General features: G+C 37.2%; 1 protein-coding gene across 1 annotated transcript; it reads left to right on the top strand.

The window, feature by feature from the left end:
- Positions 1-1,763: 1,763 nt before the first annotated feature.
- On the top strand, positions 1,764-21,948 carry LOC139726895 (kinetochore protein NDC80 homolog). The gene is made up of 16 exons (XM_071637887.1): positions 1,764-1,885; positions 5,505-5,628; positions 6,438-6,546; positions 7,036-7,205; positions 7,766-7,868; positions 9,434-9,517; positions 10,108-10,205; positions 11,315-11,402; positions 12,393-12,537; positions 13,226-13,431; positions 15,210-15,371; positions 16,549-16,638; positions 18,050-18,142; positions 19,514-19,644; positions 20,691-20,793; positions 21,759-21,948. Exons 1-16 carry the CDS (start codon positions 1,804-1,806, stop codon positions 21,846-21,848), a joined length of 1,878 nt encoding a protein of 625 aa, XP_071493988.1. The 5' UTR covers positions 1,764-1,803; the 3' UTR covers positions 21,849-21,948.
- Positions 21,949-22,456: the final 508 nt, after the last annotated feature.

Here is a 22,456-nt window from a genome sequence, read left to right as displayed (position 1 = left end):
ATGCGTTTTTTCGACAGGCCGCTGTTTTTTTCTAGCCGTCATTTTTTCCCCAATAATATTTGAATATATTTTGAATCCTTCGCTATAACTTTTGAAGGACTGTTTGATAAATTTGAATTGATTTTCATTAGCATGATTAGGAAACTTTTCATCGTAATTGAAATAAATTACATTGTAACAATTAGATGAGTCGGTTTGTTTTTTCACATTCATTTCTCGTTTCTGCTTCAACTCGTACAATCGTAGCGGGCGACAAAATAATTATGTCATGTGTATGAGTCGGATCAGGCCGCTAGGTGCGGCAGTCTTGCATTGTGCGAACACGCAAGCGCCCGTGTTTTGATGGGCGCTCTGCATCGGTTGATTAAAACTCGATTTTTGAAAAAAAAACAACAGACAGGATTTTTTCTTCTTTTCATCATGGATAGTGGACATGTGTGTGTAACAAAAAATCACCGTGCAAAGTTGCGACAATTTATACGTCAGATGTGAGATGAATAAGAAGTGAATAGGGGGCCTCATGAGGCGTGGGGGCAGTCCTCATGAGGCGGGGCAGTGAGCGGGTTTCCTGGACTGATATAACTGCTTCGAATGCAATGCATGGGTTGTTATTTTGACGCGCTCACTCAGTTGCACTGTATTTTGAAACCAACACCCCTACCCTCCATTGACAATACGTGTGAAATGCACTACCAATGTTGGAGTTCTAACTGTTAATGCTTTTCCAATTATTGTGCATTTATAATCTACGGTATCATTGTTTTGCTGTTGATCTTGTTAAAGTTGTTTATTATCGGGTTTTCCAGGAATATTTTGGGCATCATGAAATCACCAGTGAAGAATGCAAAACCACTACTGTAGAGTTTCTACTGCACTGCGCGTAGTAGCGTTTGTGAAAGTTCGTTCTTTACGCACAATTTTAGAGGGATGTCGGTTTCAATGACAATGTACAGTGTCGATGTGTTGGATACCTACTACTATACCGTTTTTACTCGTATGTTTCAGGTTTCCCGCTTCACCTTTGCCGTTTCGCATAGAATTTAGAAATTCTAGAAAATCATTTTAATCTGTCTAGGTACCCCTACTCTACTGTACTAGAGAAAAAATGTTTGGCCTTAAATAGCCTGACTAGCTAGTGACCGTTTTAATTTTATACAGACTTATAAGGCAAGGCAACGAACCCCAAGGCGCTGGGGTGGGGTCACCGATGTGGTTAAGCTTCTACCAGTAGAACCATCTAAATGTTAGGCAGAAAAATATGTTTTATTCGGAGGATTTTTTTAAAATCATTTTTTTACTTTTACGGCCCTCCTCCCCGTATAGGAGGGATTCTGTGAAGCCAAACGTATAGTCTCCGTGGAGCATTATATCCCTGGTGCGTGACGACAAGATACACAGACTGATCTTTCGGTCAAAGCAACGTTTCCAGGCATCTGCTGTATGCATGTCCTACTTAGCTGAGTCCTGGTAATCTCAGTGACCTGGGCTGCAGAACAGCTGCTGTAGAGTTTTCTGTAATTATGCAGTTATTGCACTGCACCTAACACTTATGAGTTGTACAGACACAGACTTATCAAAATTTTATCTTCAGAACCCACCCACTTCCACACCTTACTAGCACCTTCCTTACCAAGTTATTTTCCAGATTCAACTATAAAGGTAATCTAGTGTATACAGTAGTTTTAATGTTGGTAACGGTTAGATCTATGCCTAAATCTCATATTCTCATATTCTCAATTTGACTTTTTTGTTCTACGACAGGGCAAAACTTGGATCTAACGTTTGTGGCGCCTAACCAGCAGCATGCATCGCCAGAGTGCTGGCCGTGCTTCCATGAGCAACAGAAGGTCGTCTGTTGGCCCGCTCAGAGTAAAACATGACAACAGTGAGTTACCTCACTTCACTTGTACTTATAGATTGTGTTAGTAAGGCCTACGTATTGTACAAGGCTCTACACTAGCCGTTTTTTTTTTCTTTCTCTCTCTCTGGTGGCTGGGTCATTCGAACCTTTCATTCTGAAATTTTGATGGTCCGAAATAAAAAGCAAAAGCAACAATCAATTTTGCGTAAAAGTTGCCAGTTAAGGCCACCAAAGGATAACCTTTGTTGAAATTTGGTGGCCTAACTTCAATTCTTAGTGGTTTGATTACAGAATATTACAGAAGTAGAGTGTTTTTTTCTTGCTTTCGATTCAATATCTAATGACAGGAGCAAGTGTATATGGGCATTTCCACGGTAACTCACGTTACATTTTGAACTCAAAATTAGGTTGTTGAGATCAGTATCCTTAAAACCTAATTAGTGATATGAGTTACTATATGTGAATGAGTATCATGCACCTCCATCCTACCTCACAGCAACATTACATCCACAGACTCTTATGAGAACTATGAGAAAAAACACTACAAATGTCGGTAACTCACGTTACATAAATCGGACATGCAAAAATTTGGCATGTCTTATATTCAAAAGTTTCCTCAAACAAGAAACAGAGAGACTTTAAAGTCTATTGTGTCAAAGTCATGGACTAACAACATACATCACCGAGTATGGTAAAAATTCAAATTGTCTTACATTCTCCAGGTATCGTCATGTGAAGCGGTAACTCACGTTACGGTAACTCACGTTACAGTTTGTCCACATGATCACAAGTTGATTTTTTGTCTTAATAATCCAAAGAAAACTTACCAAGACAACTTTTTTTCACAAACAAACTCCACAAATAAAGAATCTAAATTGATTTGAACATTGATCTGACAGTAATTAATCCCATTTTATCCATGAGATTACCAAAAGGCAGGAAACTTTACATTTAGAATACCAACTTGAAGATAAATTTCATTTTTAATTGAGTCGTTTTCCAAGCTTTCATTTGTACTGAGACAAAAATTGTATTCAACAAAATGATATGAAACAGAGTCTATCTCATTAAATTACACTCTTTTCCAGTTAACAAATGCATCAGAAATTGAGGATTTAATTGAGAATTTGATTTGATTTTTTTTTTATTTTACTAGATTTAAATGGATTTCAGGCTATCTAGATAAAACAAGTCATCCAGAAACGTGTATTCCATTTAATACACTGAGTCACGAGACTAGAGACCTGTACATGTAGTCTGTGGAGAGTTTAAAGGTTCAGAAATGAAATATTTCAATAAATCTTTTAACTTTTAAACAATGCAATTTATATTCCCATTATTTGATAATTGTTTGAATTACTCAATAATCAATTGTTTGTATGTTTGATTTGTTTACAAATTCTTATACAAAACTGGTACAGAAATTAGACTTGAATTACAGAAACTGCAGATAAATTTTAGTTATCTGCTACCAGTATTGATCAGTTTAATAAAACATGTTCATAAATGTTTTAGCCTTAAAAAACAATGGCTTTGGTCTATTAAATGTCAAGTAGCCATCATTTAAAGTGTACATACATGTAAAAAGTATATACCAGTATTTTCTAGAGTAATCAAGCAGACTGAAGCAGTAAATCCAAATGAAAAACATGAATAGTAAATATTTTGTGATCAGGAGGCTAACTATTAATATCACAAAATGTTGATAGTTTGCTTTAAGCTACATGACTGTCCAGCTCTTAAAGAAAATGTCTGATAATTAATGAGGTTCACGTTCAACAAGTTTTTGGTAATAGATCAGCATGTAAAGTAAATTATAGTAAACATGGAAAAGTTTCATTGTAGGATTTTGCAACAATATAGCTAAAACCTCAGAGTAGAATAGTATAAAACACATAAGCGTGTCAAATTCACAATGTTCAGTTCTCAAAAATCTCAGAAAGAACAGCAGGAAACGAGCTCCAATCTTAAAATTCTGTTCATACATGTAAATGTTTCAGCCTCATAAACAATGGCTTTGGTCTATACAGGTAGGCATAAACTCTGAAATGTCAAATAGTAATCACTTGAATTACAAAAACAAGAACTTTTCAAGAGTAATCGTGCAGTGATTATCCCAATCAGGAGGCTATTAATAGTTATCACAAAATGTTGATAATTTGCTGGAACAAGGTCCATGCAGCTTTAGAAGAAATGTCTTTTAACAACTTTCGTAACAGATCAGTATACATGCACTGTAATATTAAATAGTAAATATGGAACAGTTTCTTTCAGAAGTTAACATGACGTGATGAACATGTGTAATTGATACATTGTACATGTAGACCAGTTGGTTTGGTGATAGAGAGAGACCAAGAGAATAACAATCTACTGGAAATAGAATCTTAATACAAGAGTTCAGTAATCATGTACTCATTGGTTACTTACAATCACAACCTTCATATCATTTCTTGGTATGAAAGAAAAATCATGTCGGTAACTCACGTTACATTGTGGTAACTCACGTTACATGGTAACTCACGTTACAATTTTAAGACCTCTGTTATGAGAATTTGAAGCAAAGACTATAAGTCCCATCATATTTCTTGGATGTGTGCTGCATAGTTATTTGATAATCCAAAATACCACGTCTCAGTTGGGCATAGTAAAATTGCTAGGTTAAAAAGTTCATGTTTCGGTAACTCACGTTACAGCAGCTTCTCGAGCTATGTAAGAGCATGCTGGTGTCCGAAGTACATATCTTATATAGAGGTCTCCACTTTATTTTCTGCTAGATTAATATATTTTTGATTTGTAAAACCAAACAAAGTTTGATTTGAGCCTCAAATATAAAAAATAATCACAAAGAGCAACAAAAATGCATTTTTAGGGATTTTAGGTCAAAAAATGCTTTCTGGCTTCAAAAGGTATAAAAATGCACAGAAGGGAACTTTTCTTAAAGGTAAAGTTGGTTTCACACACTTCAAACTATGGCTAACAAAGTAAGATTATCAGTTGTCCTGAAATATGCGGGTAAAATTTTGGTGGTCATGTCGCACAACTCATGGAAATGCCCATATATTGATAAATTTATATCAGGCATATGGAGCTAATCATGCAACTTTTTTTCTTCTTCATGAGCCATTGTACTGTACTGACCACTGAACTGACTGTGCTACCACTCACTATTTTCTGATAATTGTTCCTTTCACTAATGATTACATTTTTTTTTTTCAGACCATTACACAAGAAATAAATATCCACCAAAAGTCCTCATCCCTTTGATAGTCTGCATAAGACAGTATTATCTATCACATAACCAGCCTGTGAGTTCAAATGCATAGTTGGCTGTCCTTCACAGGGTTCACCAGGACTTGACATGTTCCAGTGAACTTTTCTCATTGAAGAACATTAACATGACAACCCTCTTCATAACAAAGTACCAGTAATGTTTTGTGCCCCCCATGCCAAAGTTTCTTTGTATAATTCGTTTTTCTTTGTAAATCCCTGATATACACATGTACATGTAAACAAAATTTGATTTAACAATGTGAATTCACTGATTCCGTGATATTTATAATAACAAGATGTCAGCTGTACAGGCATGTACAAATGTACACGTACTGGTAGATGTATGCATAGCTTAATTGTTTCTCTGTGGCAGATGTTCCTTCAACCAGTCGAGGACCCGGAAGTGTCAACCGACGCTCATCGGGGTCGAGTTCGTCGGCCGGCTCCCGCAAATCAACTGCCTCAAAGATGTCCCATGGCTTCGGCAATAACAGGAGGTGGGCATCTCAATAAGATTGTCTATATTGCATCCAGCTCTGTCTTGAAACTCATTCAGTTCTGTCATATGAAAGGCACTGCCATTCTCCATTTGTAATTTTCCTACAAATATTCAAATGATTGAAAGAAACAATGTTTATGATCAGCCCTGGAAACTTTGTCAAATTCTTCTGATAAGTGAGCAGCTACAAGTACATGTATGTAATTATTATAATATCAAATGCTGTGTCATTTTACTGTAAAACATGATATATTCGTGGCATGAATTTTTCACGAATTGGAACCGACAGCCTTTTTCGTGGCTTGAAATTTTCGCGAAATGCCACTGGTGTTCAATGCATATAGTGTAAACAAGGACTTTGGCGTGCATTTTATTTTCACGAATCTTGGCGCTCGCGAAATTCGCGAAATTAAAGTGCACGCGAAAATTCCTCGTTTTACAGTAATGGAATATTAGACCCAAAAGAAATTTCATGTCTATTTCACAGCCAGTCAGTTTGAAAAATAACATGCTTTTAAATGCACCATGACACAAGATTAATCAAGCTTTGTAAGTAAATTCAGGAATTGATAAAAGTATTTAAAGGGCCATTTGTGATGGGATATTACTTTTTACATTTTAAACATCAACTCAGGCATGCTGATTGTGAGTTGATGTTTAGGGATTTTTTTTAAGTAAAAGGTTAGAACTGCAGATATATGAAGTTTATTTATTTCGTTGTTCATTTTTTTTTTTCTGAATTCAATTCTGACATGCTAACACAGTGAAACTGAAGGATTTTTGCTTTGACTATCATTGCACATGCAGGCCCTCTAGTGGCTACGGACGGTCCAACATGGGCAGAGATGTCCTTCGCGAGAGCAGGCCCCTGAGTGATAAATCCTACATGCAGAGGGAGATCAGGAACATTGTTGATGTGAGTAAGCAAGAAATTGTGGCATTGGGTATGAAAATAGAAAGTCAGTCTGTATCAATTCTATAAGCATTGCAAACAAAGAAATGTGAGGTTTCTTTTTTCCCTATAGATTGATTTTTTAAAATAGTTTTTACTCAAAGAAAGAGAGAGAGAGAGGGAGAGAGACAAGAGAGAGATTGACGAGAGAGAAAGGAGGTCATGTGAGAGTTAAGTGCCGGATTCCATGCTATTTGGGTATCTACATTAACAGTATGATCCCAGGTAAAATCTTGTTATTGGGATGGGGGATGGGGGGGGGGGGGTGGGCGCAAAATGGTGGGAGGCTTTAGATTGTTTAATTCTAGGGAAATGTTTGTAATATACACATTTTGATGCACATTCTTCTATTACCCAGGTATTTCTCTGTCAGAACCATAATTTCTCCCTCTTTCCCTTCTGACTGAAATCATTGCCATCACGAATGATTATGTTTCTGTTTGTGAATCACAGTTTCTTCAGGAGAACAACTTCTCCCACCAGCTGTCCGTCAAGCAGCTGATGTCCCCGACGACAAAAGACTTCATCCGCATCTTCCAGTTCATCTACAACTTCTTGGACGAAGACTACGTAGTGGGCCAAAAGTTTGAGGAGGAAATTCCCGCTAAACTCAAGGCACTCAAGTGAGTGTTTCTAAAGTCTGTAAATACCACCACAAACAAATAATGTGTGTATGTAATCAATGGCTCTCTAAATGTAAATGTTTACCCATGATACAGACCTCTCAACCATACTGAATTTGGAGGAAAGAATTTGAATTTTTACCATTCCCAGCTCTTGTTTCAACAGGAATTTCCTATTTTTCTGGATAATTTTACTACACATTCCTATGGGAACTGCTCTTTCTTTCCTACTTTTGGACCAAATCATTCCTTTTTTCAGTCAGAAAGGTTGGGAGGTCTGCATGATAGGATGCTTTAAAATATGGTGAAAAGGTATTGAAATCCGTACTGACACCTTAAAACTAAGAATTTAAACTAAAAAATAAATTAAAAAAAACACAACTAAAGAGCCATAGGTAGGTGCTGTTGATATTGTGAATCCATAGCCGAACCGTAGGAATGTATACTAGTAACTTGTAAACAAGTTAAATTAACGAGATTTCTCGTACAAAAAAAAAAATCACAAACAAACAAACAAAGATGCCACAACCAACATCTGAGACTACTTTTCCTATTTGCAGATACCCATACAACATTTCCAAGAGCTCCATGTTCACCCTGGGGAGTCCCCACGCCTGGCCCCATGTCCTGGGGGCTCTGCACTGGCTGATGGACCTGGTCAAGGTGAGTTGTTCCTTCCTGGCTGGGCTTTTTTCTGACCAAACTCTGTGGGTGTGCTTCCAGCTGAGTACTTACAATAGATGTGACTGTCAAACCAAAGGTGACGCTGCTCAACTGGGTTGTAGGGATCGTATTGTGTAGCTTTTTATTATGAAGGGGTAACTCTTGTTTGAGAGCAACATGTGTTTGGACGGACACAAAGAAAAAGAACAACAATGAAACTGGATTTACCTTGAAACTGGCCATTATAATGAAAAGAGAGAAAAGATTGTTAATGAAGTAATATTGTGATTGTTTTTTGTTTGTTTGATTTTTTTTTTTCAAATGGCAGAAACATGTTTAATTCTGTGTATGTTAGTCTTTCAAGCTTCTAAAGTATTTCCACGTTAATGATCTGCACCATCCTCTGACTATGACGCATTTATGTACAATTTCTGCAAGAGATTTTCCTATGTGTGGTGTCATCAATTGTATAACTGAGCTTTCTAATGAGAGAAGCAAGAAATATAATGGCAATGGGAAAACTAAGAAAGCCTCGCTGTGATTGTAACAGTTTGGAACACATTAACCCATTGAGGACGAGCTGATTTTGCAATGACACACATTTGCCATACTCGACACCTGCCGTAGGATACTTTGGGGACTAGTCTTCAATGGGTTAACCCTATTCTAACTGGGCTATTTGAGACCAAGTTTTTACTTGGGGGGGGGGGGGTCAATTTGACCCCCCCCCCCTTCAGATCTCGGCTGCCGATTGCGCGATCGCCGCGAAATTTTGCCTGAAGATAGAGCTGGATGTCAACTACAAGATTACATGGTTATACAATAGAAAAATATTGCCTTTCTATTTTTAATAAATTGATTGTGCAAATTTGTGTATGAAATCATATTTTCACCTATAACTCCATTAAAAAGGCTGGAGGATTGCTAACTTTATGTGTCAGAATTCCTCAAGACACAAACAATTTTCGTGTAAAAAAATAGCACAATCAAAATCAATTTCTTTTGTTTTCTGTTGTTTTGTTAATTTCTTATGTATTTTATTGTTTTGTCGACCTTTTGTTTTCTATTGTTTTTTTTTGCCAAATTTGTTGCAGGCACTTTTTCAGGCTTATCTACACTAGAATTGATTAATTTCAATGGTTAAAAGTTGAAATAATCTTATTTGTATCAATTTAACCAAAAAACACAATTTGCATTGGATTTGCACACGATATCATGAATTTTAGCTGTTTTTGGGTTGACATGCATATGCAAAACATTACGTAACTTCAGAACGGTGTACCCGGACGTCGCAAATTTGGTCTCAAAATATGCGGAAGACTTTAATAAAAAAAGTTGTGAAACGACGCGGCAAAATCTTTGCGCGTTGCGAAATCGTGGTGCGAAACGTCGAGGGGGGGTCAATTTGACCCCCCAGTTAGAATAGGGTTAAGCATCTACATGTGTATTAAAGGGAGAAGGGAAGGGGAGATTAGGAAGGCAACAGTAAGGATAAAGGGAAGAAATCCTTTTAAAGTTAAGGAAGACTTTCCATTCAATATGTTTTGATATGTTTGAATCCACAGTATGCAATGAACACGACCACCACGACTCTGCTATTTTCTGCTGAGGGAGAAGAGAGCGAGTTTGATGGCCAAGCTGAGTCGGAGGTTTGTTGACTACTGTAGATAATGCAGTGCATAGTAGAGCCTGTCTTTAGACCTTGAATTTCCAGACATTGCTGTGAATCCCTTTATTGTTAGGGGCACATTTTACCGTCAATTTTCATAGCCATTTTTCTCTTTTTTTATATGGGTAAAACATTCAATTTTGTAGAACTGTTTACTTTAACACTTACATTCTCAGAGCTGTGTTTTGTTATCCCACACACTCTCAGAGTCCTGTCTAGAATTAATACTTTTATTTTCTTTTGTATTTTCTTTTCAGAACAAAAACAAACAAACAGCACATTGTTTCTTCTGGTAGTTTCACAAATTCTTTTTGTTAACCTTCTTATGTACAACTATGATTATAATGTATATTATTCTCTTAGTAATTATATCCCTCTGCGCCTCAGAATAGGCTACTAGATCGAAGGCGCATTACAAATGCTGTACTTATCATTATTATTATTATTATTATTAACTAAATTCTCTGGGCCTCTTTGCAAGCCTTCCATTCTTCAGAGCCATTGGGTATCCTACATGAAAACTTGTTCTCAAATCCAGATTGGAGTGTGACTCTTTGTCTTTATACCCAGATGCTGTTTGACTATCTTGAAGGGACGTATGAAGAGTACATGAGTGGACAGGACCAGTACGAGGTGTACGAGAAGAAACTGCGAGATGCCATACGTAAGTACAGTCAGTGCCTTTTACCGCCCGTCACTAATGAATTAAATTATTAGAATCATATGGGTTTCTGTCCACCTTAGAGAAGCCTTTTTAGGGTTTGCTGTGTTCTTCCAGAGGGCCCTGCCAATATTATTACCCCCAACATTGCCAGGTATACATTTTCATGCCTTGGGCAAGGAGGATGTTGATGTGGTGGTTTGGGAGGGGAGGGGAGCACCTCGTCAAAGCATTTGCGACAGACATAACTCAAATTCAGAAACTTCCATCTTAGAGTGCTAAGCCTCTGTTCTCCTTAGTACAGTGCTCTTACATCAAGTTGCTCAAATCCACATGCAACACTCCAGTAAATTTCTGTGGTTTTTCTTATTAATCCTCTTCTTTGATAGCCAGTTTGAAAAACATATGATGTGTAACACAATACATATCCAAGATTATGTTTGTAACTGCTGCAACAAGGAAGTATGGGGCTGCTATTGAAATTGACAGGTTATTAGGTTGTGTAGACTTTATGACCCCATTTGTTCCTTAATTGATGATATGCTTTCTACAGAATGGAATGACAAACCATTTTACCCTTTACTATACTCTCCAACTTTATATGTTATAAGGATGATTTTTGTGAGTTTGTGCGCAACCCTTTGGAGAGCTGTGAATTGATGTCATTGTCATGTTAGCTAAATTTTGTGTTATGGTTATTAGCACTCTCGATCGCTACTATATTCCAAACAAAAGTGATGTGATCACTTGTGTAAAATGTGTAGGTGAACCAAGGGATTGTCTTTCTATCTCCTCTTCATTGGACCTGTTCTTTTTTCAACTGGCTCTGACAATTATATCTTTTTAGTAGTCAGGTCAGACCAGTAAATTTGGCCATTCCTGAAAGTTACTGGCCCGTCAGTGATTTTTACCGGCCTGGACCACGAGACCGGCGCCAATGTGCAGCCTTGTCTTATTTAATGTCTGATTTTGATGAAGCATCCACACTTCTCAGCGAATCGTTTGCCCCATTCAAGATCAGCTTGGATGAAGCGGGGGATTTGCACCTCAAACCTCATTGGTCTCAGTTTGTGTGAGTTTGTCTGTCTGTCTATTTGTTTTGGCTTTAGATATGAGAAACACGGGAGGCGAGATGGATCTTGGTAACATTGCGGCCGAGAAGGAAAGACTCCAGGCAGAAGTGGAGGAGCTGGAGCAGCAGCAGGTAATGTGTCAACCATTCCTGATGTTTTCCTGGGAGTAGATGTAAAAGGCATAATTTACCATTTGCAGATGAAAAAAACCCAACATTCATGCTTTAAAATAGTTCTAAAATGTGAGTTAGGGACAGAAACAACCACTGTAAAAATTTGAATCCATATAATTGATGTCGAGTATTGTTAAATACACAAAATATGAACAGCAGTTATAATAAGAATGCTTCCAGACTAAACCGTCTATAGTTATGGTTTAATGAGAAAAATACTTATATCCCCTAAAATTTCAGGCTTTATTGCAAAAATTTTATAAGGTAGGATGTTCTGTGATACAACAGACCTACACATATGCATCAAATGTGATATCTTGAACATTTTTTAAATCACTGCTCTCAAAGGTAAACTGAACCTCTGAATCTCTCTCATTATTGTATGATTATATTTACCATGTTGAATGAAAGGATTTCTGATTAGCCTGTTTGTAGTAAACTACAATGTATGTGACAATATTCTGTGGAATTTTATTTCTTTTCGGTGATTTATTCTTTGATTATAAATGAAGTAAGTTTTTTTTGTTTGTCCTTATTTGTTTTTTCTTAAATGAATATATGTACTGAGTGTATGATTGCTTAGTCATGGATTGTTTATCCCTCGTTCATTAATTAATTCCATTATTTATTGATTTTGTGTTTATTTATTTATTTATTTATTTTTTAGGTGAAATAGATGGAGTGCCTTAATTTTGTCCTTAACACAGAATAAGCAGTCATGTTACCTTGTATTGAATCAACATACACCTTGGTATTAGAATCCCTTGTAAGAAAAAAATACATCTATGTCTGAGAATGTAAGCTAGAAAAGGTCATGTCGATTACTGCTTAGTGTGATAACAACCCTCACATTTACCCCTGTATTGTTAAAATGAAATAAAGAGAAATTCCAGACAATTGATCAAAGGAACTACCGTACTCCACTTTGCCCCTTCATACATATTTTAGAGTCGCATCCCAAGCTTGCAAGAACAGGTAAAGGCCAGGACCATCGACTGCGAGCGCTTCTCGGCGTACCTCATCAACCTGCGGGACCACAAGAAGACCCAGGACCTGAAGATGCAGGAACTGGACATCCAGCTGGGACATACTGGTCAGTCAACCACGAGTAGTGTCCAGTGATCTTGGACAGTTTGCATTCACAAAAAAATTGCATCCTCACTGTCCAGCATTTTTGTGACTGTAGTTCTGTTCATATTCTGTTAAAGTTGATTCATTTGACTCAGTTCAAGTTAGCAGTACATAAATTCAGTCAATTGATTCAATGTGATTTGATTGATGCAATTTAATCTCTATTTGATATTGATAGAAATATTGTCCCGGTTATTGAACTTAATTTTATACAGTGCACTCCTGTCATAACGAATACAATTATAACGAAATTCTAGTTACAACCAAGTAAGAATTCAGGCCGCAACACCATCCACCCTATGCTTTTTATTGTTTATTTGATCGGTTATAACTACATTTCGAAATAACGAAAGAAACTGCCGGTCCCGAGGACTTCATTATAATGGGATTCCACTGTATAATAGAAGTTTGGTATTTGATTGTAAATATACCGGTATCATTAAAATTGGTTAGGATCTGAGAGAGGAGGATTAGATAGGATGTAATGTCAATCAACCCAGTGAATGCGTGTTGGGTTAGATAGGTGATCATTTGTCCATTCAATAGTAAGAGATACTTGCTAGAATGAGAAAAAAAAATAGATATCCAGTGCTCCAAATCCCTGAAACTTAATCCATTTATCTTCTTTCTTTTTCCCCTCTCTATCGTAGATCTTGAAATTGGGGAGCTGGATCGAGAGCTTTCGCGGCTTGAGTACCAACTGGAGCACCAGGAGCTGTCAGCCAAGGACGTGGAACGCATGCAGACAGAGCTGCGGCAGGCCAACGCCAGTCTGGACCAGGTGGAGCGGGAGAACCAGTCCTTGGACCAGGAGATCTGGGCTGAGGAGAGAGGCATTGCCAAGAAGCAGGAGGAGGTGAGTATTGTGGTCTATAATGCCATGACAGTAGACTAACAGGTGATGCCTGGCCAATTCAGGGATGATTATGAAAGGTAGTGATATAACAATAGTAATGATGACAGTAATAATGAATGATGATATTTTTGAAAGTGATAATATGACAATATTAGTAATGATGATAGTACTAATGAAAAAGGATATTAAATGTGATAATGAAATGATAGTATACAAATCATGCTCGGGTCTGAGTGTGCCAGTAGGAATTGTGTGCATAAGGTAACTGTGGAATGCTTAACCCATAAGGTGAAGTCGAGTGAGTGTAGACTAGATTTTATAGTTATTGCATGCGCACTATTCCTAGTGTTGCATCGTGTATTTTATAGAACAGCGTTTTTTAATCGTGTTCCAACAATTTATGATGCTTTTCAAATTTACTGGATGCATTTCTCTTTGGCTTTCCATTGATGCAAACCATGTGTCAGTAATTACTGGATGCTGGCTAGCCATCTCTTGCTAAGTGCGCAAACTCTTTGCTACAAGCCTGCATGTTAACATGTTAACAGCGTCTTTGCCCAGTGATCAAAATGATTATTTGATATTGAACATATGATGCAGCATGGAAAAACTGATGCATGGCTCTCAACCAGTGAGATTTGCAAAGTTTTCTCGACCTGTCCTATAATGATATTGCTGCGATGATGATCATTATGATTCAGGTAACAATTCTTGTTTTTAGAGTGAATAAACAAAAAAGTGTTGCCAGAATGCTCCTAGTTAGTCTTGCAAGGAGCTGGAACTACCTTTAACCCTAAAAAGACTGGGGGGGGGGGGGGCCTAAAAGGCCCCCCCCCTCGACATTTCGCGCGATTACTCTGCAACACGCAATGCTCTCGCCGCGATGCTCTATGACTTTTTTCTTTCAAGTTTCCCGCACATTTTGACACCAAATTTGTGACGCCCGGTGGTACGATTCTGAAGTTACATAACATTTTGTACATGCATGTGAGGCCGAAAATGGCTCAAAAATGTGATTTTGTGTACAAAGTCAATGCAAATTGAGTTTTTTCACATGGTTCATATAAATATGCTTATTTTTACTCTCAATGGCTAAAATCAATTTGTTTTAGGAGTATTATGCTTCAAATAGTGTCTGCCACAAATTTTGTTTAAAAAAACAACAAAAACAAAAGGTCAAAAAACAAAGAAATACATAAGAAATTCATGAAACAATAAAATAAATAAGAAATTGATTTTGATACCGAATTTTTTTTCAAGTGCATTTGCTAAGAATGCCACAAAGAATAATTAGACCAAAAATGAGCACTTTTGGAGCTTTATTTACTGATTTAGATCAAAGAGTCTGATTTCTCGCATAAATTAGCATAATTAATCAAAATAAAATAAAAGAAGACTATTTTGGAAAATTTGAATATACTATCTTGTAGATTACATCGCACACTACTATTGTGCAAATTTTCGCGGCGATCGCGCGATCCACGGCCGAAATCTTAAGGGGGGGGGGGGGCCCTTTAGGCCCCCCCCCCCCCAGTCTTTCGAGCTACCAAAATAGCCCAGTCTTTTTAGGGTTAATCCTCAAGTCCAGTGCTGCAAACAAAGTGCTACATTTTTTATTTGAATCAGTGTGATACTGCATTTCTTTTAGGAACAATGCTGAAAGTGTTGCATGCAAATCATTACACCTCATCTCTAGTATCATACATAACAGTTAAACTGGACTTTTAGCTTTTCCATGGCTGCCAAATGACTATCTCTCAACCTTTGACCTCAATCAGCTCGAACGGAAGGTCAACGAGTACAACAGCTTGGCGCGCCGGCTGAAACTGATCCCGGCCGATGCGGAGAATGCCCACGGCATCGACTACGAGCTGCGTCTCAACTTCCACTCCATCCACACCCAGCATTCCCCCATGCTAGACTTTGTCAGCACCATCAAGGTATGTGAAGACAGCAAAGAGGTGGAAATTATTGATTTTAAAGGGAACGCAAACCCAAAGAGCAATGTGGATTGAGTGAAAGCAGCAACATTAGTAGAACACATCAGTGAAAGTTTGAGGAAAAGTGGACAATCGATGCAAAAGTTATGAATTTTTAAAGTTTTGGTGTTGGAACCATTGGATGAGGAGACTACTAGAGGTTATGATGTATCAGTGGACAACAATATAAAGGAAATATAAAGAACATTCCACAAACATTTATTTTTCATGAAAATCACACATTCCATCAACTTGATACTGTTATATGTTAAGGGCAGCAATTATTCCCCCTGCTTTCTGAAGGCAGTTAGTCAAGTGCTCTTTCATTATGCTAGAGAAGTGAATTTTTGTGGAATTTTCTTCATGTTTTCTTTTGCATCGATTGTCCGATACTCCTCCAACTTTCACTGATGAGTTCTACAAATTTTGCTGCTTTTACTCAATTGTCCACATTGCTCTTTGGGTTTGGGTTCCCGTTAAGAATGATGTGTCTTTTTCATGAGAGCAAATGGTAAATCCAAATTATTATTATTATTATTATTTATTTATTTATTTTTTTTTTGGGGGGGGGGGCAAAATAAACACAAGTTATTAAATATTGTTATGTGTTGCGAGCCTTGAAATGCTGGCAAACGAGCTGATATTTTGAAGTCAGAGCTTCAGCTTATCTGTTGAGGTTTATTAGATATCAAATGCGCTGCTGATGTGTTTGGTCTGTGAATCTCAAGGATATTTCAAGCATTCAAATTTCCTTGACATTTTAAATGCGTTAGAAATATTTCAGATTTCATAATCTAATATTCATTAATGTCCATGTCTGGTTCTTCATGCAATCAGAAATTGCATAAATAGTGTGTTTGCAATCACCCAGTGAAAATACAGCAGTTTCAAGATACATTTGTATGTTTGATGTTATGATTTAAACCAAAATAATGTTTTGTTTTGTTTCTTCTTTTTTTTGTACAGCAGGGCCTAGAATTAGTATCTTAAACTGTATTACTCGGTAGACATTAATGAGAAAGTTAATGAGAAAGTTAATTAATTAATTAATTAATTAATTAATTAATGAGAAAGTTAATTAATGAGAAAGTTTTGAAGTTTGTTTTTTTTAATATAAATTTTTCTGTTTCACTTGAAGCCTGCCCTCGTGCAGCTGAAAAAGAACCTGAATGGCGAGGTCCACAAGCTTCACAGTCATAGGCTGAATGAGGAGGAAGCTCTTGACCAGGTTAGTCACTTTCTTTTGACCTTTGACCTCATATGTTTATGACCTTTCCACAGGGAAGGAAGGGAAAAATTTGACCCACCTCCTTATGTGTTTTGTTTTTGTCATCTCCTATTTTTGCCAATTGGGAGTGATTTCTACTGTGAAAGTGGATATTTTCGCACAAGTAATTTTTCGCGCTCAGCTGGGTAAGGTGAATTTTGCGTGTTTTTAATTCTGAGGAATCAGGACATAAACAACTGGAACATATGTCATGCAAAAATACTTGCATGCTCTTATTTTCACGCTAGCTTATGGTTGCATGAAATGCACGAAAATTTCCACACCGCGAAAATTTCCACTTTTCCAGTATATTGTATATAAGCAGAAAAAACAAATATTGTTATATTTGTACACTGTATGCATGTACAACGTATTGCATGATGTATATCTTGTGATGTCTTTGTAATAGCAAATTTGACAAGTTCACAGGTTATTGCAGACTTAACAACGGACTCAATTATCACCTCCCCTAATTTACAGAAAAAAAAGTCTATATTTTCTCTGCAGTGGAAATCACAAACTGTGCTTCTTGAAGAGAGACATTACTTTTCATTCAGTTGCTGTGGTTAATAGGTAGTGAATTTATAAACTCACGTCTTTGGCTTTCTTGTCCTGAATCGCAAAATGTTATACCTCACACACATACATTGTATACATGAGTGTATACTGTGTTATGCTCCAAAGTGGGTGAAGATGTAAAATAATGTAATGCTAGTTCTGAATTTACGAAGGGTAATGTTTTTGTGATGACCGGTTGCAGGGTAAAGATAACTCTTGTTGGCTTCAGCTCAATCACTGTTTTTTATCTCATTTCTGAAGCAACTTACTGATCCACACTTGTGTGAGCTCTTTAAAGGGATTGTATAGTTTTGACTGAGACTAAATTTAAGATTTCTATTAAACATTCTTGATGAGACAATGAGAAACCGCTTATTAAATATGAAAGAGCATGTAATTCCAAGAGGAATTCAATGTTTATTTGACGAAAATCGATTTTGAAGTGACTGAGATATCCAAAAAGGAGCAATCCTAATAAAAGGTGGGACCCACCTTTTATTTTGATCCCTCTGTTTTACTCTGTTTTTGGATGTCTCAACCATTCCAAAACCAATTTTCATCGAATAAACTTTGAATTCCTCTTAGAATGGTATGCTCTGTACTATTTTATATGTGGTTTCTTGGTATCTCGCAAAAAGTTAATAGCCCAGTCCTCATCTCTACTAATACTATGCCATCCCTTTAAGATAAAGAACAGAAGTTACAGCATAGAGCCTGCAAACTGGACACAACATAACGGTGGGACTGGTTGCCATGGAGATTCCCACAGGCATTGTCACATTGTTTGCTTGTTTCTATCCTTCCCTCTGATTAGATCAAAGAGATGACGGAAGGAAAGCGGGAGGAGATTAAGAAACTGGAGGCTCAGCTGCAGAGGCTGGAGAAGGAGATTAATGCCTTTAAAGAGGTGAGATTAGCACTCCAAGGAGATTATACTGATGATTTCACAATAAGAGTAATGTCTTCCAGCGGGTACCAGTTTAGATAGATGCCAACTACTGTATACGCCATATATTTAGCGAGTCTAAATTTTTGCGAATTGGAACTTCCCGACGATTTCTCGAGTGGTTAAATTCGCGATCATGGAGTCCTTTCCCAAACGGAGAAATGTACACGCGTATGTCACATTCAATACGTGATCAGAGTCAATATTTTTGCGTCTCTTTAATTTCACGAAAAGCACCTGACTTGCGAAATTTGCGAAAATACAAACCTCATGAAATATTTGTTGTATACATTACATAACTTGTAATATATTTCGTCAGGTTTTTAATGATAAATCCTTTTTAGAGGTGGTGTACGTCCCCTTCATAGTCTTTCTGAGTCTGCATGGAGGCGCCCCGTGAATATTCCCTGTAATATTGTCAGTACAAGTTTTATGTAGCACAACCAAAATTAGCTATTGTAGGCACAAGTTTTCTTTCTAGATTGATTAAGAAAGAAAATGGGAAATGTAGCAGACATTTAATTATGTGAAAGTCATTTGGAGATTATTGAGACAGTGGTGTCATCACCTAGTCTAATTGGCAAATTGGTTTGCCACTAATAACCATGTTTTATCAAATTGTGAAACACTAGCCAAGGTCACACTAGCGAAAGATTACAAGGTATAAGATTGCAATCTTAAAGATCTTAAAGTTTTGCCAGTATGTCCTCAAACTTGTTGTGAAACTTATTGTGAACCTTCAACTCAAACGAGGGCTATTTCCCGGGCCCCTGCCAATCTTCTTGCTCTTTGGGCAGTGTGAACACAAGCAACTGAAACTTCGCAAAGTTTGTCATGTGACTGGTCCACCATCTGTTTTTGAAGCGCGCGGTCATTGTGATGTACAGATGTGCATTGTTGCGTCACAATCACCAGCTCTCAGACGGTGTGCTCTTTCTTCTTCCTTGTGTATTGGCAAAAGTGACCCAAATTTTGAGAACTAAAGATCGAGAAGTTTGACTGCCAGTGTGGACAGACGACCCAAGATCGCAAAGACTTTTCAATCTTTAACTTTGTGATCTTTTGCAAGTGTGACCACAGCTATTGGAAGTCCTCAAAATGTTCCTTTTAAATCTTTGGTTGGATTCTGATTAAGCCTCCACCATTATGATCATCTGGTATTACTCTGTTTATCACAGCCAAATTTGACACTATTTATGGTATGGAATTGCACTTTAATAATGACATCTACCCCGTGTGTAGTTTTTAATGCGTTCAACACTTGCTTTGGTGGCTGCCACGTTTCCAAATTTAACAACATGCAATTAATCCTTTCTCGTCCCTGACGGACAGAAAACCCGCGACGAGGTCCAGGCGATGACCGACCGCCTGACAGCCATCGAACAGAAGAAGGAGGAGATTCGAGCCAGCAGCAGTTGTGACATCAATCAAGTCAAGGAGCAGATTCGACAGATGCAGTCCAGGTAAGCACTGGCGTCTGGGTCTGTTGGTTTGCTGGAGTGACGAGAGAAGGCATCCTAATAAATCTGACAAAAGTCTGTTCAGCTCTTTCCTCTTTTTTTGATGGGGAGGGGGTTGAGGAGGGGGAGGCTATTCAGTAGCCATTAATTGTTGTTTTGTGTCTTTTTGCTTTCTTCTGTTTTCTATTTTGTTGAAGCATTAGCGTTTAAAGGGCTACTCAATAACAGTATAAACTTCCATGTGCCAAAACAATTAGCCTTAAAATTTGCCAGATGTTCTATTTTGACATACCGTCAATCCCGCCCCCCCCCCCAAAAAAAAAGTCAAATTAAACTGAAATCCCAAACAAAGACACTTACTGTAAAGTCAAATTAAACTGAAAACCCAAATAAAGACACTTACTGTAAAGCGAAGAAGTTTTTGCGGCATGAAATTTTTGCGAATTGGAGCTGACAATTTTTTTTGCGGCATAAAATTTTTGTGAATTGCCAGTGGCAGTCAATGCATGTAGTGTAGACCATTTTTTTTTCACAAATATTACTGCCTCTTCTGAAATTTTTGGCTCTCGCATAATTTATAATTTATGCAAAAATTTCTGGTTTTACTGTAGCCATATCATGGTACACTCTCACGGAAAGGCCAGTGGGATGTAAGCAGGTACTGATAGTGTGATCTGATATTACTTCCTCCCTCAGTGAACTGATCAGTAAACATAGCCTAATAGAGATAAACTAGAAATAGACTCTGGTCTTTGTCAACTGTCATGATGTTTTCTTTCAGCTTTTACATTACTTGAGTGCTTGTCTTCCTCACTGTGCTTAAAATCATATGCCATTTTTATTTTTTTTGCACCTGTATATTCAAATATTTGTGATATTGTAAAGTTGTACGAAGAAGCGTAAAATGTATTCGAACTTGAAAGTAGGTTTGAGCTTTTCCCAACTCTGAGGCTTATAGTGTGTTTTATCCCCAAAAATCTCAGCTAAAAATGTATCAAATACATCATTGTGTATGATGCTATTTTCCCATTGATGTTTGATTTATTCAGGTATGATGAGGCGGTGCAGAATATGAAGCTGGAGGAGGAGAACTATGACAAGTTTTTGACCCAGGCCTGCACCATGATCCTGGAGCACAAGGCCAAAATACAGGTTGGTGCCACAACAGTCCTCTGCGATATATCGCAACATGCTTACTAATTCTTGCCGCAAAGAACGCCGATAGAAGAACGCTAACACAATTTATATAACAAAGCAGTTTAGCTGGCCCCAAAGTTTCCTTTGTTTTTCATTGTTTCTGCTACCCTGGTGTCACAAAATCTTGACACCAGTATACATCAAACTGTGTCTAAGTCAAATCTTAGGGATTTTAGAAAATCTGTTGATGTATGTGAAATGTAACTTGCACAATAGAATCAACACAACATATCTATATCCATCTGGGATAACTTTTTCTTCGACATACCTAATTATTTTGGCTTGTGTGTGGTCGACTTGGGTGTGGTTGACTCTAACACTTTTCTTGATCCCCCAAATTTTGTTGTTTGCCCACATCTGCAGATTGCGTAATGCAGTTTATAAGCTGTTGGTGCCAGAGGCTCTTTCATACATATTCACTCAACTGTGCTTTGTCAACTTCAAATTGATGTCACTGACACTTTTGAGAAGAAAAACTATAATCTTGTTGGTTGAAAGTGAAAATAATAGTTTTTTATATAAGATGTAACTCAGAGTCATCTGATTTATTATTTGACATCACATAATATAAATACAAGTACTTACATTACATTAGAAATGCACATTTATGAATAATCATTTCACTTATTCAGAAGAAACCATTTATAAAAGATATAAGTACAATAGTCTTATATTGACAGACAATTATTTTTGAAATCTTCATGAATTAAGCTAGCGATGGAATGTTTCTCATTTCTATATGTATCTGAATGTATTTATTCTTTCATTTACACATTCATTAATTCATACATTCCTTCCGTCCTTCCTTCCTTCCTTCCTTCATTCATTCATTCATTCATTCTCTTCTGTATCCATACGTATACATGTCAAATTAAATCATTACTGTTAAAATGGTTTTTTTTCTCCTTTGTTTTGGACAGAACCACGTCAAGAGTCTCATTGGTAAGGCGCAGGAATGTGTGAAGACGATTCAAAGCATCGAGCTCCCTAGCCAGCCGCAGTCCTGTTAGATCCCGATAGATGGCAACCATGAGAAGATGAAGTATGGATGCATGCTGCCAGCCAGTGAAGTGATCACACACAATACCAGGCCCTGTAAGCTTCAACCATCAAAGCGCTGCTTTACCTTGGCTTGGCAGCGCTTATTATTCATAATTATATTTATTAAGTCCACATGTTTGCATTTCATTACTGGCAAACTCATGTCAGAAGTTTGTAATACATTGAACGAGACAGATAAAGGAATATATATCTGTATATATATTGTAGCCGGGCAAATTTTGTATGCATTATAGACTGTTAACTTCTCCTCATTGAACACAAACATGCTTCTTTTGTGAGCACTCTTTTTCGAAAAGGGAAAAGCTCTCCAATTATAAAATTTCTTTCTGTTTAAATGAAGATAGTGACAGAAAAAAAAGATCAATAACCATGTTTAGCTTAATCAGGAGAAGTGTTCACACAATTTCTACCATATTTGATTTTTTTTTTCATTTTTGGTCATCTTCCGATTTCATGTTTACTGGAAACTTCAAAGCAGCAAACTTGTTTTATGAGGCCTTGATCTTTCTATTATAGTACACAAAAAACGTGAATGTTTGTGATTGACTGCAGAAGT

The sequence above is a fragment of the Diadema antillarum genome, unplaced genomic scaffold (assembly GCF_040938485.1).
Source record: "Diadema antillarum isolate AM-2024a unplaced genomic scaffold, OU_Dant_1.0 seq00000103_RagTag, whole genome shotgun sequence".
In the NCBI taxonomy this organism is placed as follows: domain Eukaryota; kingdom Metazoa; phylum Echinodermata; class Echinoidea; order Diadematoida; family Diadematidae; genus Diadema; species Diadema antillarum.
This window is presented reverse-complemented; position numbering and strand designations above follow the sequence as displayed.

Excerpts from the sequence above, each read along its gene's own strand:
- LOC139726895 (XM_071637887.1), top strand. The coding sequence starts at position 1,804 with ATGCATCGCCAGAGTGCTGGCCGTGCTTCCATGAGCAACAGAAGGTCG. Across the intron at positions 5,629-6,437 it reads GGCTTCGGCAATAACAGGAG|GCCCTCTAGTGGCTACGGAC; the intron begins GTGGGCATCTCA and ends TTGCACATGCAG. Across the intron at positions 15,372-16,548 it reads ACTTTGTCAGCACCATCAAG|CCTGCCCTCGTGCAGCTGAA; the intron begins GTATGTGAAGAC and ends TTTCACTTGAAG.